Source organism: Pelobates fuscus, chromosome 4 (genome assembly GCF_036172605.1).
Source record: "Pelobates fuscus isolate aPelFus1 chromosome 4, aPelFus1.pri, whole genome shotgun sequence".
Taxonomy (NCBI): domain Eukaryota; kingdom Metazoa; phylum Chordata; class Amphibia; order Anura; family Pelobatidae; genus Pelobates; species Pelobates fuscus.
In genome coordinates, this window is record NC_086320.1 from 86071879 (window position 1) to 86089977 (window position 18099).

General features: G+C 40.7%; 1 protein-coding gene across 1 annotated transcript in view; it reads right to left on the reverse strand.

Annotated features, from left to right (window-relative positions):
- YTHDF3 (YTH N6-methyladenosine RNA binding protein F3) overlaps positions 1-17811 on the reverse strand; it is a 40623-nt gene extending 22812 nt beyond the window's left edge. The window contains exons 1-3 of the mRNA XM_063451361.1: positions 17348-17811; positions 15421-15445; positions 13920-14005 (exon numbers count right to left, since the gene is read on the reverse strand). Of these exons, the coding sequence (XP_063307431.1) occupies positions 13920-14005; positions 15421-15445; positions 17348-17371 (135 nt within the window). The 5' untranslated portion in view covers positions 17372-17811. The remainder of the gene's footprint in view (positions 1-13919; positions 14006-15420; positions 15446-17347) is intronic.
- Between the last annotated feature and the right edge of the window lie 288 nt (positions 17812-18099).

Genomic DNA, 18099 nt, shown 5'->3' on the forward strand with positions numbered 1-18099 from the left:
ATTTTAACATCACTACAGCATACAAGCATCTTTTGAAAGTGGTTCAGCACTTGCACTGGGTTTCAGGAAGGCCGTAAGAAAAACAAAAAAGGGCTTATCATTTAACAGTGAATAGTTGAAAAATCACAAGCAAGCTGCCATATCCAGGCTAACAGCCAACCTATGACTATTTATGGCCAAAATTATCTTTAAGCCCCTGTTTACCAACTAAAACCTGTTCACAGCCTTTCCGTTCCAGTTCTCGCTCTCTGTACTTGCAGCAATACTTTGTCTATCATCCCATGAGTGTTAAATTTGAGTTGTGTGTGACTGACATGTTCATGTTGTGACAAATACCCTAATAACTGTAGCGACTATAAACTTGTCTGCAAAATGTCGACCAAAACCACATATTTGCTCATGGATATAGTTAAAACCCCAACTGTTTTAGACTAGGTTTTGCGATATGACTAAGTAAACAGAAGAAAAAAAATAAAGCAAACCTAACATGAAAAATATTACAATTAGTAATACTTGTACGGATCAATATTTCATCTAAATAGTGTACCTGCCAAACATTGTTATACACATACACCCTTTTGTCCATTTTGAACATTACTGTATCCACCTCCAAGGTAATTTTTAAGCTTTATGAGTTGCAATAAATCAATGAACATATATTTAATTTATAACAATCTGAAGTCAAACTTGGCATCCACAGGATTAATTTAATTATTGCTCAATTCAGCAGAAAATGTACATATAATGCTTCTCATCAGGGACCCACGGGGCATATAATTGTGACAATTGCTGCCCAGCTAGTTTGATGCTTCTCATACAGAAGCATTCACCATGACATGTCTGATGTCAAGGAACCTAAAGACTTTCAATAAATGAAAATTGTCAACGAGTTAGTCCTGTAGCGGTTAATCTGGCAGCCACTAGATTTAAGGTCATATGTAAACGCTACTGCTGAGAGCTGGGTTCTATGCACCAAAACACACAAATGTTAACATTTTATGGATTAAAAGGGACACTATAGTCACCAAAATTAATTTAGCATAATGAAGCAGTTTTGGGGTATGTACCATGCCCCCTGCAGTCTCACTGCACAATTCACTGCCATTTAGGAGTTAAAAACCTATTTTAATGCTACACAATCAAAGTCAATGCACATCAAGGAGCACATTCATGTAAAAAAATATACAAATTTATAATAATTACACACATTACCTATGGCAACCTATAACTGACAGTGACCTCAACCTCTAATGATAAATTTTTTGACTGCCATGGCTCGTATTTGGAGGGCACTTGAGGACAGTAAATTTTGCAGCACTATATAAATAAGGCCAGCTGTAAATATTTTCCAGGGAAATGCTTGTTGGGCTGGTTGCAATGAAACTCTAAATGATTAGTACAGTGTTACACAGAAGGGGAAAAAGTATCATATGTAAACATGAGTCAAAGTATTCCACTGGTGAGTTGCCAAGAAGAACAATTATAAAAACACATACGGATTCAAAGCATATAGATTCTCCAACAAAACTGCCCAATGTTAGTTTAACACGCAATAGAGTTCTGAACCTAGGTTGCAGCATATTCCATAACAAAAACTTCAGTGCCACAACCATAAACGTTCGATTTCAGAATGTCAACTAATAAGATGAAAAAATAAAAAGCACGGGGGGGCGGGGCCGGGCCGCCGAGCCGAGCGGTCGCACCTCACACCGGCTCCGGCGGCGAAGAGCCTAAAAACAACATAAAATCAACATGAACCGTATGGAAAAACTCACGGCACCTGCAGAACACAGAAATCGAAGAGGAGAGCGGGTGGAAAGGAACCGGGGAGTGAAACCCTCAACGCACACAGCGACCCCTGAGGCCTGAACCACGCTGCCTGAGCGGGACACATGGCGCGCAAGTAAGGCGCGGATGATCTGGCCCGGCCCCGCTACCCCCCCCACCCGGCCGGGGGGGTGATCCCGGCCCAAAAGTCAGAACTTCAGAGGCTGGAGGAGGAGGTGGCACACCCGGTGCATGACGCTCCAATACACGGGGCTAAACAGGCCGACAGATGCACAGCATTCACGCACGAAACTGAACCCCATGCTGGGTTACCTGGACCCCCGGGGCGGTGGAACTCACATTTGGACTCCCCCGGGCGGCGGACAGGTCGATGGAGAGCCAGCCCTGTACCCCGGACTTGGTGGTGATCCGGGAGGTACTAGCCCCCAACTCTGCGAGCCCGGTGGGGCTGTGAAGCGCTGGCCCTCTGGCGGACCGGTGGCTAGAGGGCACGAGCCGGCAACATGTCAGTGGCCGGAGGAGGGTGAGGCGAGACAGGGCTGGGGCCCCAGGTAGGCCCTGCTGACGCTGGGGAGGTGCAGGAGGCGAGCACACAGCGGACTCTAAGGATGGGGAGGCCGCCGGACAGCTCCGGTCACCGAGTGCCCACAGCGGGGTGGGGCCCCCTAAAGACACGGTAACCTGCCTGGAGGGGAAAGGGAGGGGAACTGCCATACCCGGGGGAACCGGGGAGACTCAGGGGGGTACAACAGACTCACCACGTGCACTACCATTCCGAGGTAGCTATGGGAAGGTCACACCAGAGGGAAGCCCCGAAGTAAAGCCATGAAGAATGCCACCAAATGCACATCGGACGGTTTCACCATGCCGGGCGCCATTACGCCCCCTCCAGTGAAGTGACTTGTCTGTTAAAATTTAGACCCTGCTCCGCAAGGGCCTACCATGTTAATGTTCCTTCGTACATGAGCTCATATACACGGGACATGCTCTTAAATGTGTGTACGTTTAAGTTAAGGCCACACTGCTAACAGCTAAGCTTTATTATAGCCTCATGATACCAGATGGAGGCACCGCTTTTACCATAAAGGGATTTACAGTTCTTCCGTTTGAAACAGCAATCACCTGTTTATACATTCCTTCACTTACTTTGCATATTATTATCAGCTCAGCTTTTATTATGTTCCTACATTTGATGTTCATCTCCCCTGCGTAGATTGTTGTCCCAGGCCTACGCCATAGTTCGCTGGCCGTGACCTACCACAGCCTTGTGATGCTTCTATGACACATATACTTAGATATATTAAGTCAGGTCGCCGTACATTAACTGACATGATAGACGTGCTTATGCACGGGTGACAACTGGTCTAGGACAAGTGTTTACACCGCGCTCATGCAACCATGCTACTAGATATAAAAAGAGCTTTTGAGCCAGGCGCAATATTATCAGGCGCAGTACTGACATAAATTAGGTGGTATCTGGGAAAAAAAACAAAAACTGTTATGAAGTTTATATACTCTTGATTTACTTATTTGCATGTTTATTAAATTACATATGTGGCTACACACGCTGAAAGCGCCATCACACACGTAGTTAGACATGGGTATTGCCCAGATGACTAATAAGCCAGTAAAATGCATTAATATACCTGTCTAATGCCTTTGATATACCATATGATGCAAAGTCAATGTACAGCCAAATTATTCTTTTGCTTGATTACTCCGATTTATATGCCTCTGCGCAGGCAACCATTTGTTATTTTCAGATTCATAAAATGTCTGCTCACGCCTTTTTATTTGCGACATCAATAAACATATTTAAAACAATTAAAAAAAAAAAAAAAAAAAAAGAAAAAATAAAAAGCACAGTGAACATTGTCATTTTGTTGCTTGTAGGAAATATACAAAGATTCAAAATCTTAAAAGCCAGCTATTATGGACTATTCTTCTATGATGCTCAGATATATTAACAGCCAGCCAAGCATCATGGCAAATAAAGCCACATACAGCTAGGTTCAAAAAGGTGAAGGGGGAAGTAAATAAATAACTGGAAAACCCAAAAAGTGAGGTTTTAATCAATTAAGGACCAGTGATTGAATTATTCAGTTATGGCAGTCCATGCCAAGAGGACTCAGGACAGACTAATTCCATTATGTACTAAAATTAACAACAGATAGCCCCAATAGCAGTGATTGTGGGGTTAATGCCATTGCCGGGTGCCTAGAAGTCAGAGGCCGATCAGCAAACGCAAGTTGGCAATAACAGTGCTGCTGGGATATCTGATCAGCCTACCTTCACTTTGCTGTGAAGTGTAGAAAAGAATTGGAGTTACCTTGTGTGCTGCTAGTGATTCAATTGTATCAGTAAAATGTAAAAAAAATCCTTTTAGTCCCTTTTTCCTGCCTTATGATCACATCTTGCACTAATCAGAATACAGATCACGGTACTATCACTGGGCCTTTTTTACCCTCAGATTTTTTGTGTTAAATTAGCGATTTCGTTAGCTGGTGAGTGTTAGTGGGAAATTGGAACCTGGTGTTGGGTTTTAAGGTTCTCTAGAAGGATCCCTTAAAAGAACACTATAGTCACCTAAATTACTTTAGCTAAATAAAGCAGTTTTAGTGTAAAGATCATTCCCCTGCAATTTTACTGTCATTTAGGAGTTAAATCACTTTCTTTCTGTTTATGCAGCCCTAGCCACACCTCCCCTTTACCTTAAATAATTGTATCTCAATCTCTAAATTGAACTTTAATCACATACAGGAGGTTCTTGCAGGGTCTAGCAAGCTATTAACATAGCAGGGGATTAGAAAATCTTAATTAAACAGAACTTGCATAAAGAAAGCCTAAATAGGGCTCTTTACAGGAAGTGTTTATGGAAGGCTGTGCAAGTCACATGCAGGGATGTGTGACTAGGGTTCATAAACAAAGGGATTTAACTCCTAAATGGCAGAGGATTGAGCAGTGAGGCTGCAGGGGCATGTTCTATGCACCAAAACTGCTTCATTAAGCTAAAGTTGTTCAGGTGACTATAGTGTCCCTTTAAAGAAAAGTATTATTCAATGCTTTCCTATGGGGATTCCGGTGATGCTGAAAGTCCTTATGCATAGCGCAAGGACGTCGGGTGTCATTTAGGCCACCAAAAGTCTCCTAAAGACCCTCTAGAGGCTGTCTGATAGAGAGCTACTAAAGGAAGAGTTAACCCTAGAAGGTAATTATTGAAGTTTATTAAAAAAAACTGCAATAATGACATGCTCAGGGTTAATGGTGAAGGGACATTGCACCCAGACCACCTTAATGCGGTGAAGTGGTCTGGGTGCTTACAGTGTCCCTTTAAGCATAATGGTGGGTCTGTGATGCTCTGGAGCTGCTTTGCATCTTCTGGCACTGGAAACCTGCAGCATGTGGAATGCAGAATGGATTAAAGTGTCAGGACATCGAAGGAGAAAAGGTTATGCCGTCTCTCAGGAAGTGGAAGCTCGGGTGTCATTGGACCTTCCAACAAGACAATAATTCCAAGCCTAAATGTAAATGTAATATGGACTGACAGTGAGAAATAAATATACCCAATGGGATGAAATAACAGTAGGGCTGCGTCACATACAAGGGAGCGACTTATTAAATGAAACCGAAAAGATATAACTGGTATGTGAGCGCTCCAATTAATTATGCAGATCTACATAAAAATCAAGATGACAATATCAATAAACTTAAAAATGACCAATCTCGCCGAGATCACCACAATGACCACCATAAACCACAATTGAATGTACTGGGTGAGTCTTATCTGAATCAGAATACTCTACACATATATATAAGAGTATAACAAAATATCATTTATTGTATAGTAAACCAATCATAAAAAATGAAACACCATCTCAAAACGTCCAGTATCAGATGTAAACGTGATGAATAGTAAGGGGCCCCTTATTCATATTCTTGTCGACAAAGGACTGATGTAAAAAATCAGAGATGTGCACATTAGCATAAAAACTATATGTGAACTCAAAAAAGTTCAAGCAGTAGGCTCCAGTCCAGTCCGTGAAAAAATATATAAGTGGATAAACGGATAATGCCCAGACGACCAAGCCGTCTTACGGAGAGGGAGCTCAAACACCAGCCAAACACCCTGGTCAAGACTAAGAGGGAAGCGATAGGGATGGCCCCAAAGGTGAAAAATCACATCCAGATATGGAAAACTATGGGGATATCACTTCAGCAACTTACCCTATCCGTCCGACCATCGGGTGAGAAACTGGGAGCACATAAACTCCAAACCGCGAGGGCTGCAGGAAAAAGGCCGTTCTCGCCAGGTCGCTTGCCGAAAATCAATGGCGGGTCGTAAAGGACGAATCGGCTGGGAAGTTCAAATCCGTCGGCGGTGTGGTGAGGTAGCAGACAGCACGTCTACGCGTTTCGTCCTAGCTGGAGGACTTTTTCAAGACAATGTCTGCTGTCTAAGAGCCGGGTTTATATACCCACTCTTAATTGATTCATAGAATGGTCATGATTGTTAATTGATAAACTGAGATCATTAATGATCTCAGTTTATCAATTAACAATTTCCCTCCAGATTAGAGGCAGTGCACTACAACAGGGATAAACCAGCAATCCCCTAAGGGCAGGAAACATCACTTTACCATGGATTTTAACACCTTATGCCCAAAAATAGAATCCTCAGAGGCCAGTACTTCTAACCTATAATGTTTGGAGAAGGTATGTAGAGAGCCCTTAAATTCAGAGGAGGAGACACCTGAGAAGAACAGTATGTCAATACAATAGCTTCTTTGATCCATCCGGTCAATGAGCCATTAGATGCCATAAAACCTTTATTTTTACTCTGGAAAATGACAAACAGTCCGAAATGAAGTAGACCTTTCCATATAAAACTGTAGGCAGCGTTTAACATCCAGGCAATAGAATTTACGTTCCACAGCATTTTGAGGATTCTGGAAAAATGTAGGGAGAATTTCCAGATTTATATTAGTTAAGGTGGCCACTTTAGTAATAAAAAAGGATAAAGTTTCAGGACCACCTTATCAAAGTGAAATACTAGGAAAGGAGGAGAAGAGGCCAAAACCTGAAGTGCACCCTGACGTCACTACATCCAAAAATACAGTCTTCAATGAAAGAATCTTAAGACTGACAGACTCCAAGGGTTTGAACGGTGCCTCACAAAGAGCCGAGAGGACAATATTTAAATCCCAAGGGGGAACCAATTCCTTGATGGTAGGGAGGAGTCTAGAAAGCGCACAAAAAAAAATAATGAATAAATAAATAAAAAAAATCTGGAAATAAGAGCATCCGAAGCCAATTCTCGAATACTGAAAAAACGAATAGCAGGACGAAGGCCTTTAGCAAACCCCAATTACAGAAATTTCAAAAGTCGAAGAAACTGACGCCGAAAGAGGATTGACACCCACATTATAGCACCAAGAGCAGAACTTTTTCCAAATTCTAGTGTAAACTAAAAAAGTGGAGTCTTTTTAGCGGCTGGTAGGATATCCACTACTTCATGACTGAGTCCTCTTCATCTCAGGATCTGGCATTTAGATACCAGGCTGTTAATTGGAATGTTTGAAGGGTGTGAAGCGGAACCAGCTTGTGTTCCAGAATTTTCTCAGACATAGGACGTTTTCAAAACCTCTTGTTGGATAGGTGCAGTAGAACGGAGAACCAACTTCTTTGAGGCCAGAAAGGAAGTATTTTGACTTGTCCTGGACGATTTTCTGTAGAATACGTGGGATAAAGATAACCGGAGGGAAGATGTAAGTGAGTGGAAAATCCCACTGAATCAACATCGCATCCAGGAAGTCTGGCCTGTCCATTGAATTTATGGAAGCAAAATCGGGCTGTTTTCTTGGAGGCCATGAGATCTATAACTGGAAGACCGAATTTCTCTACAAATTTTCTGAAAAATCAGGAGAAAGAGACCAATCTCCTTGTTTTACATAGAAACATAGAATGTGACGGCAGATAAGAACCATTCGGCCCATCTAGTCTGCCAAATTTTCTAAATACTTTCATTAGTCCCTGGCCTTATCTTATAGTTAGGATAGCCTTATGCCTATCCCATGCATGCTTAAACTCCTTTACTGTGTTACCTCTACCACTTCAGCTGGAAGGCTATTCCATGTATCCACTACCCCCTCAGTAAAGTAATACTTCCTGATATTTTTAAACCTTTGCCCCTCTAATTTAAGACTGTCTTCTTGTTGTGGTAGTTTTTCTTTTAACCCCTTAAGTCCGGAGGGCGTACTATTACGTCCTTTTAAAAGCGGCTCTAAACGCCGCCGGACGTAATAGTACGCCCTCCGGTTTTTAGTAACTTACCCGGTCGCCGGCGGTCCCACGCCGGCGATCGCGGTTGGGGGGACTCCCAGGGAGCCCCCCCGCGGCACATCTTCCTCCTCCGGTGCCTCCCGGTCATGTGAGAGTGAGGTCCTTGCGAGGACCTCACAATCACATGGCCGGGATAGCTGGCTCAGGCATTGCCAGCAGGGGGACCAACTGTAATGACAGTTGGTCCCCCTGCTGGCTGAAAATAAAATAAAAATAATGTTAAAAGTGTAAAAAAAAAATTTATACTTAGATCATATATATATATATATATATTATATATATATATATATATATATATGATCTAAGTATATATATACACATATACATACACACACATACACCGTCTAGGTGTATTTTAATATTAATATATATATAATTATATATATATATATATATTAATATCAAATTACACGTAGACTGATACTGATTAAATATATATATATATATATATAATTATTGTTATATATATATTTATAAATAATATAAAAAAAAAATATGTAAATACGTAAAAAAATAAAATAAATAATTAAAAATAAAATATTAAAAAATATATAGATGTGTTTTATTTCGTTCTAACTGTATTGTGATATTAATATATATATATTTATATCAAAATACACGTAGAACGAAATAATATATATATCTATATACATAAATATATACGTATATATCACTATATATATACCTATATATAAATAAAAATATTTAAAAAAAATATATATATACACATATGTATATATATACATATATTAATTCTACACATATATTTATGTAATAATTTTACATAATTAGGTATCCTAATTAATTACAATTAGCGGGACCTGCCTGACCACCCATGCCGAAAGTATAGGGAATTTAATTTGCTAGCACTATATTTAACCCTATAACTTTCCAAGACACCATAAAACCTGTACATGGGGGGTACTGTTTTACTCGGGAGACTTCGCTGAACACAAATATTAGTGTTTCAAAACAGTAAAATGTATTACAACCATGATATCGCCAGTAAAAGTGACGTTTTTTGCATTTTTCACGCACAAACAGCACTTACAGGGACGATATTATTGCTGCAATACTTTTTACTGTTTTGAAACACAAATATTTGTGTTCAGCGAAGTCTCCTGAGTACAACAGTACCCCTCATGTACAGGTTTTATGGTGTTTTCAAAAATTACAGCGTCAAATATAAGGCTTGTGTTTAATTTTTTTCACATTAAAATTCGCCAGATTGCTTACGTTGCCTTTATGACCCTATGGTAGCCCAAGAATGAAAATGACCCCTATGATGGCATACCATTTGCAATAGTAGACAACCAAAGGTATTGCAAATGGGGTATGTCCATTCTTTTTTAGTAGCCACTTAGTCACAAACACTGGCCAAAATTGGCGTTTTTTGCATTTTTCACACACAAACAAATACGAACGCTAACTTTGGCCAGTGTTTGTGACCAAATGGCTACTAAAAAAGACTGGACATCGCTTATTTGCAATACCTTGGGTCGTCTACTATTGCAAATGGTATGCCATTATGGGTGTAAATTTATTTCCTGGGCTACTATACAGTCTCAAAGGCAACGTAACCAATCTGGCGAATTTCAATTTCAAATGTAACACGCTATATTTGACCCTGTAACTTCCCAAAACACCATAAAACCTGTACATAGGGGGTACTGTTTTACACGTGAGACTTTGCTGAATACAAATATGTGTATTTTATTGCAGTAAAAGCAAACAGTATTATGACATTGACAGTTAAAATGTCATGTAGAACGAAAAAAATAAAAAAAAATCTTATTTTGTCCCATTTTTTTCATATTAAATTATGTTTCATAGCTAAATATTTGATATTAAATGAAAGCCCTGTTTCCCCTGAATAAAATGATATATAATAAGGGGGGGTGCATTTAATATGAAAGAGGTGAATTACGGTTGGACAGACATATAGCGCAAATGCCAGGTTTTGTTTACGTTTTGTTTCGTTCACAACTTGTACATTTGGCTGCGGTGTTAAGGGGTTAAATATAGTCTCCTTTACTGTGTTGATTCCCTTTATGTATTTAAATGTTTCTAGCATATCCCCCCTGTCTCGTCTTTCCTCCAAGCTATACATGTTAAGATCCTTTAACCTTTCCTGGTAAGTTTTATCCTGCAATCCATGAACCAGTTTAGTAGCCCTTCTCTGAACTCTCTCTAAGGTATCAATATCCTTCTGAAGATACGGTCTCCAGTACTGCGTACAATATTCCAAGTGAGGTCTCACCAGTGTTCTGTACAATGGCATGAGCACTTCCCTCTTTCTACTGCTAATACCTCTCCCTATACAACCAAGCATTCTGCTAGCATTTCCTGCTGCTCTATTACATTGTCTGTCTACCTTTAAGTTATCAGAAATAATCACCCCAAAATCCCTTTCCTCAGATGTTGAGGTTAGGACTATCAAATATTCTGTACACTACCCTTGGGTTTTTACGTCCAAGATGCATTATCTTGCACTTATCCACATTAAATGTCAGTTGCCACAACTCTGACCATTTTTCTAGTTTACCTAAATCATTTGCCATTTGGCTTATCCCTCCTAGATGATTCCTGCTGAGAGCATCTGCAAAAGAGTGTTTCTTTCTCCCTTTATGTTAACTGCAGATACTAATAACAGGTGAGTTTCTGACCAACGCATTATGTTGGAGCAGAACTGTTCCAGAGGAATCGAACGAGTACCCCCTTGACAGTTCACATAGGCTACTGTGGTAGAATTGTCTGAACTTATCTGAGTGTGATGACCCATCAGATGCCTTTTGAATGTGAGAAGTGCCAAGCTGATGGTTTTCAGTTGCCTGAAGTTCTAAGACATCCTTGCATCTTGCAGGTTCCAAATACCTTTTGTCAGCTTTGAACCCATGTTAGGACCCCCTCTGATATTGGATGCGTCTGTTACCAGAACAAAAATCTTGAGTCATAAAGAAAGACCATCTGAAAGGAAATGTGAAGTCATCCACTAATGGAAGCTTAGTCGATCCAAAGAGCTAAAATTTATGGACTGGTCTAAGGATGTAGTTTTCCTGTCCCAGGACGAGAGGATATCCCTCTGCAATGGCCTCATATGTGCTTTGGCCAATTTTACAGCTGGAATTGTGGCAGTGAACAGACTCAGAAGTCTCATAGCGCAAGACTTTCTTTTGCAAGCTGATAATGGTGACCTTTATCTTGTGTATCTTCTCCTCTGGAAGGAAAAGCTTCATTTGAATAGAGTCTAAAATAAGACCCAGAAAAAGGATAGAACGAGATGGGGTCAACTCTGACTTGTCAGTTTATAATCCAGCCATGATTTCATGGTTGCCCTTCTGATGTCTTATTTTTTGTTGCTCTGAAGACGCTATGAGTAACAAGTCATCCAGGTACGGTACGATATGGAGACCTTTTTTCTGCAATTCTGCCGTGATAACCACGAGTAACTTGGAAAAGATAGGCCAGAGTGTAAGGCCCTGAAATGGAAATGCAGAAGCCGATCTTGATCTTGAATGGCAAATCTTTGGACAGAAAGAACCATCTGGCTTTAACCAAAAATATTTTTGAATAAGAACCTTTGAATTTCTATAACATTTTACTGCCATGAGACCACAACCTGTTGGAGAACTGCCGCTATGTCTGGGGAATGTATAGTTGAACAGAGGAATTTTCTTGGAGGAAATACTACAACCTGACCCAACTGTCTGTAGTAGTCTTCTGCCATACTGCCTTGAATAACAGAGGTCTGCCCCCTACAGGAATGGCTTTCATTTTTCTCTGGAAAGAAAAATGTCCTTCTTTGACTCCTCTTATAGGAGAACCTACGAAAGGAATCTCTGTAAGAACATCTGTTTTTGAGGAAGAAGGGTTTGTTCCAATCTTTCTTCAGGCAAGGTTTTCCTACCTTCCGCCATACTTTTTAGCAGGTCGTGAACGGCAGCCTGGATTAATAAAGCAGCTTACTTTAACTCTACAAAAGTTTGCTGCAGGCAATTCTGGAACCATGACATGAGAGATGAAACTTCCATCTTTTTAGCTTCCTCTGATGAAGCCTCTTTACAGCAATTGCCACAAGTTTTCTTTTTGAAGCCATCTGGTAAAGGCTGGGAACAAGTGGCACACATCAAATGCTTTGTTTTGGCTAAGCTTTTCCCTTTTTCTCCAGGTTTATCTGTCTGCTCTAAGTTAGACATACGGAAAAAAATGTTTTATCTATAATAAAATAGAATTTAATCAGGCAAGAGGCATTAAGGAGAAAACTAGAGCAGTCTTACCTTAATGGCCTCTGAGTGTGCTGGAGGGCAGGATTGCGAGCACCTGGCAAGCAGGGAGTTGCTGCTGGGTAATGTAGTTCCCAGGTCCTGGAACCAGTCTTCAAATTTCGCGCCGGATTTATAAGAGATCGATTTGCGTATGCGCAGAGCGTTCCACGATCTCTAGATGGAACGCAACACAACCTGTGTTACATCTGCAGGGCTTCCCAGCACACGCGCAAAGCGCATTTTCGCCATCTCCAGCACGCACAGAATTTGTCACAGAAATCCGACAGAGCCCTCCCTGGAGTATACCATCTCACCTTGTCCCCATAATTTGCATCCTACCCTTCCGAAGGCAGGCAGAGAACTGGGGTTTTGGGCATTCCAGGTGGTTTTATACCTATAGGAGGAGGAGCCTGGGACAAGTCTTCAGGAATAAAAATTGGTTGTAGTGCACTGCCTCTAATCTGGCAGGAAATACATTGGTAGGCTATTGCAGCAAAACGCCACACTGCACCAATTAGCATCTCCACTTAGAGATATATTGAATCAATACATCTCTAACGGAAATGTTCAGAGCATGGAGGTGCAGAACACCAGCGCTGCAGTGACTAGGAAGCACCTCTAGTATCAGTCTGATTGACTGCAATTAGAGGGGTTACTAGACACCAATGTAAACACTGCCTTTTCTCTGAAAATGGCAGAGTTTACATTGACAAGCCTGCAGGAACAGGCTACAGACACCACAACCACTACATTAATTTGTAGTGCTTCTGGTAACTAAAGTCTGTATTTAAGTTCCTAGATTCCTAGGCCTTTGTATTGCACTTCAAGTGGAATACAAAGACAAAGAAAAAAAAAATACCTAAAGCAGTATTAAATATATGATTACACAGTTGAACACCCCATGGTAGCTATCTCTTATATTTATCACTTTGAATTTAACAGATTAGATAGCGTCCGGTTATCTAAATACAGGGACACTTGTAGCATACAGCGATAACCTACCCTTCAATCAACAAACTGTGTGACAGTTCCATTTGTGTTAAGAAAATTTAAATCAATTACTAATTTGTGATACATTTTTAATTACAAGCCACACTTTCAAAAGGAGGTTCAGTCAGAGCAAACATTAATAATTCATTTTTATTTTACAGTCAAAGAAAAACACAGTTTAGTCTTGTTTTACACATGGAGATGGAAAATTAACTGCAAGTAACAAGACACCAGCTACTGCAAATGACATTGACAAATATATGCAGACTGTTTTTCATTTCCAAGTTTGATGGCTGAAAAATAATGAGGGTACTCCTTATAGAAAGTATTACTCAAACAGCACATATGGGATCTTCTCGTAGAAAGCATTTTTCAAGATTTTTGGCTTTGGACTTGGAGGGGGACAACAATTGCTGATTGAACATACATTGTTCATATACTAATATAACTGCCAAGAATATTAATAAGCTAAAGTAATTCGACAGATTAACGGAAAACAAATACATTTCTTAAGTGAATAACAAATTCATCACCTACCTGATTAGTCTGGCTACTTAGATATGGCTCAAAGTCATCATCGTTTACTGCATCCTTTGGATGCATCGAACCGTTCTGTACTGCAACTGGGAAAAAGGAAAATATACAGCTATAACAATTTGTGTACACTTTTTAATTTTTTTCTTTATTTACTAAAAATACAATATAGGCACCACTAGAAAAACAAACCACTGCAATGTAAATTAATGGGACAACCACACTGTAGTGGTTATGGTACCAGCATGCACCATCTACCAGTGAGTTGGCAAACCATTTACAGTCTGACTCTTATAGCTTGCTATGTAGGCCAACCACAGCTGTCCCCATCTTAGCTGGTCGATAATGAGAAATATGAACTTCTGCTTTGTCAACTCAGATTGGAAGGACCATGTGCACAGAGCAGGGCAAGTGCCAAAAATTTAAAAGAAGTTTGAAAGATTGCTGACAGTGTCAGGAGACTCCTGGCACCATAACCACTACAATGCACTGCAGTGGTAATGGCTTCCAGTGTCCCTTTAATGCATACCAGAATGTTTTTCTACAAAAACATGCAGTTTATAGCTCTATGTCTAGGTGCATATTCACTAAGCATTGTATATATAAAGTGTATTATTACCATCACACTTATTTTAATTATTTTGTGAGCATTTTTAACTAGATGATTTTAATTGGAAAAACACATGAAGCTTTTCATAGTTCAAATTAATTTCAGATGTAAGAGTGCCGATAAGAGAAACCGAAATACGGTACATTTTCTAGCAGATGGTTTAATATTTTGTGGACTCTTCATTTAAGTGCGTTTGAGCAGTGTCAACATCCTATTGTTCCTGTAACATTTTGTATGTCATTTATTGTTAAAACGACCCCCTTTTATAATATTGTAAAGCAATGCGGAATATGTTGGTGCTAAATATAATAATATTAATGAGTTTATTTATAAAAAAGTGGGAATTATGGAGATCTGAGAAAGGAAATGCATATTTTAATATAGCTGAGTTGGTGAAGGTTTTCAAGTCTGCTGTTTGGGTCTAATATTAGCAATTCTGTTGACAAATTTTCCACAATGGGCTTAAAGCCGTTGGTAAATAAGCCCAAAAAACTGATATGGTGGGTTGAGTAGAATAATGGAAACCAGATACATGTATAAGTTGTATTAATCACAACTGGGCATAAAGCAGCGAGCTCTCAACCCAAGACATTCAAATTCCACCAATCCCCAATATTAACTTCATGTAAAACTATTGTTTTAGTTACACACTTGCACAAGTGACTTCTGGTGACTGATTTAACCATTAGTTGACAATGAATCACAGGAGTAGTAGAGTACAGGCGTGTGGAATACCACAGGAGTTCTAATTCATTAACACATGGATTGTCAGGTTATTTGCCCATCAATGTTCTGTCTGCCTTTACTCTGTTTCATCATTGAAAATAAAATTCTGATATTTGAATGCTTAAGTTATCACTGAGATATACATTCAAGAAGCAAAATAAAACTTACCTTTATTTCCCTGTCCTTTAGGTCTCTGCAACAACGTGGAAAAAAGAAAAAAATTACTAGAATTAGATTTACAGAATACACTTTAAAACGCAAAATAATTCAGATAGCTATTGCATACACAAATGCCAATCCACCAGGTTAACATTTGTTATATAAAAATGAGAGGGTTTGTATTTTAACTAAACAGCTCTCTCTCTTTATACATGAAATGATTGTGTATTACCAAAAGGCTTACAGGCGATACAACACTTTTCATAATATAAGCATCTGTCATCCATTTTAAAAAAGTGTTTACAAACACATTTAATATCACTTACTGTTCAAAAAAACAAAACAGATGCAGAGGTGGATAAATTGCAGATTTACAGCTATTAAACTACAACTTCTATGATGCTTTGCCTTAGGGTTGGCAAAGCATCAGTGAAATTGTACTTAAGAAACAGTTGGGGGATCTTCATTTTTTGAACACTCCAATACTGTACTACAACATGGTTAAATACAGATTAGGGATCGACTGATTATCGGTCTGGCCGGTATTCAGCATTACGGCTGCCTAGAATGATAAAGATATTGCAGATAATGCCGGCATCGGTAGAGGCCCAGCCCAGGCCATCTTCAGCTACTCTCTTCAACTCAAGAGTTGATCTGCCAGAAACAGAAGATAGCATGAGCTGTGTCTTCTTTACAATGTAAATGGTACCCAGGGTGCCACTCTCTGTTAGCACATAACTGGCTGAATATCGATACCAGTTATCGGTTATCAGCATGGAGGACCAGCAATACTTCACATCAGCCCTTAATAAAATTATATCAGCCGATCAATAATACAGATATCAGAATCAAGAAACTGTCCACAAACTAAAACCATGAAGTAGCATTTTGGATGATAGAGTACCGGCAGGGGACGAGAAAAAAATTTAATCTGATACAATGACATATAGGGTTGAAAGTCTATAGACTGATTAACTTATTTGACAGTTAACTATTTATATGTAGCATAATATTCCACAGCACCTTTCCACAAACAGCAGGCAACTCAGGTCCAACTAAAAAGAAGCTCAATAGTGCCCAACACATTAGCACCAATAAACAATATACTTATTCACTAACTGGTGTACGCACTTGTTGAACTCACCCACGATTCACATGAATAATAACCGATATTGGTACATTTAGAAAAAAAAAAAAAAAAAAAAAAAATTGTCACCATGGACATTTTTGGGACTTTCCTATGCAAGCATCAGCACGGACAGGAATATGTAATATACAATGACAGGCAATCATGCAAGTTTGTATTTCAGAACTGACAAGACTTCCAAAAGAAAAATGCATATATACCACGCAGACAGTAAGCCACAAAACACATTTGAGTAAAAAAGTGTCTGAAACAGTCAAGTCCATATTTGGGTAAGAAAAATTCAGCAATCATAACTCAAAATACCAAGGTAGCACTGCAGCAAACAAAATAACTAAAATATACTTCGGTAATTATTATTTTTTTGGCTACGAGAGGGTCACATTCTGCACGTACAGCTTCCAAAATAAAATTAACCTAAAGAAGTGTACCCATACCAGACACAGAAACTGGATAAGAGCAGGATAGGCTCAGTGCAGATCCCCAGATATTGGGGGGGGGGGGGGGGGGGGGGAGGACGACATACCATATCTAAAATCAAAGCTAGGTCCCAATATGTTTAGCCCAACATCCTCATAGGATGGCTTGCCAGATTTTAACTTCTAAAGCCACCCTGGGAGGGGGTGTAATTCTCCACATCTGCTAATCTATGTTTGGCTTCCCCAGATCCAAGACAACATGCAAATGCCATGGAGCTGACGAGCAGCAAACTGTTTACACATGGCCTGCAGAGCCTGCGATGTGCCCTGCACCCGCAGTGTGTGGGCCGGCCTGGCCCCCCGGGGTGGTTACCTGATCCACGCTGGTCGCAGACATTCTCCCGCACAGCCAGAGATGGTGGTGGTGGTGGGGGGCCGCCGTGAGGTCCTCCCTTGCTGGCGCTGTCTATGGGCACTGGGTGCACGGAGGGCGAGTCCCCGGGGCAGATCGGCCGGAGGGTGACGCAGTGTGTCCGGGCACGGCGGGTGATGGCGCTAATTCGGAGCTCGGGAGGTTCCCCCACCGATAGGATCCCGCGGCCGCTCTGTCTCCCCCCCGGTACACCGACAGAGTGCGGCTCGTGTTCGGACTCAGGAAAGGCTTGTATGTCCGGTGGGCCCGCCGCGGCCTCTTCTATGGCTCACCTCGCGCCGCCCCCCCTGCCCGGCTCTGACTCTTTGCTCTGGACGGGGCTCGCTCTTCTCCACAATGGCGGACGGGGCCTCGCACTCTCACTTCCTCTACTGAGGCAACCCTGACCTTCCGCTCGTGACGTCAATTAGAGAACCACTTCCCCCAGTCATGTGGTGCGGGCGTGGGGGGCGTGGCCTTCCTGGAAACTGACTTGAGACCACGTGACTTGTTAAAAGGCTCGGCGCTGCTGACTGACAGAGAGTTGGAGGGAAGGGGGCGGGGCGTGTTGGCTGTGTGCTTTGTGTAGTACAGAGTTTGCTCAGGGGGTGGCTGGGTATTGTTAGCGAATATCGCTGGTTGAATAATAAACAAAAAAGTTTGCTTTATTTACTAAAGTGAGGAATTAAAGTGGATTTATAATGGAAAGTGAA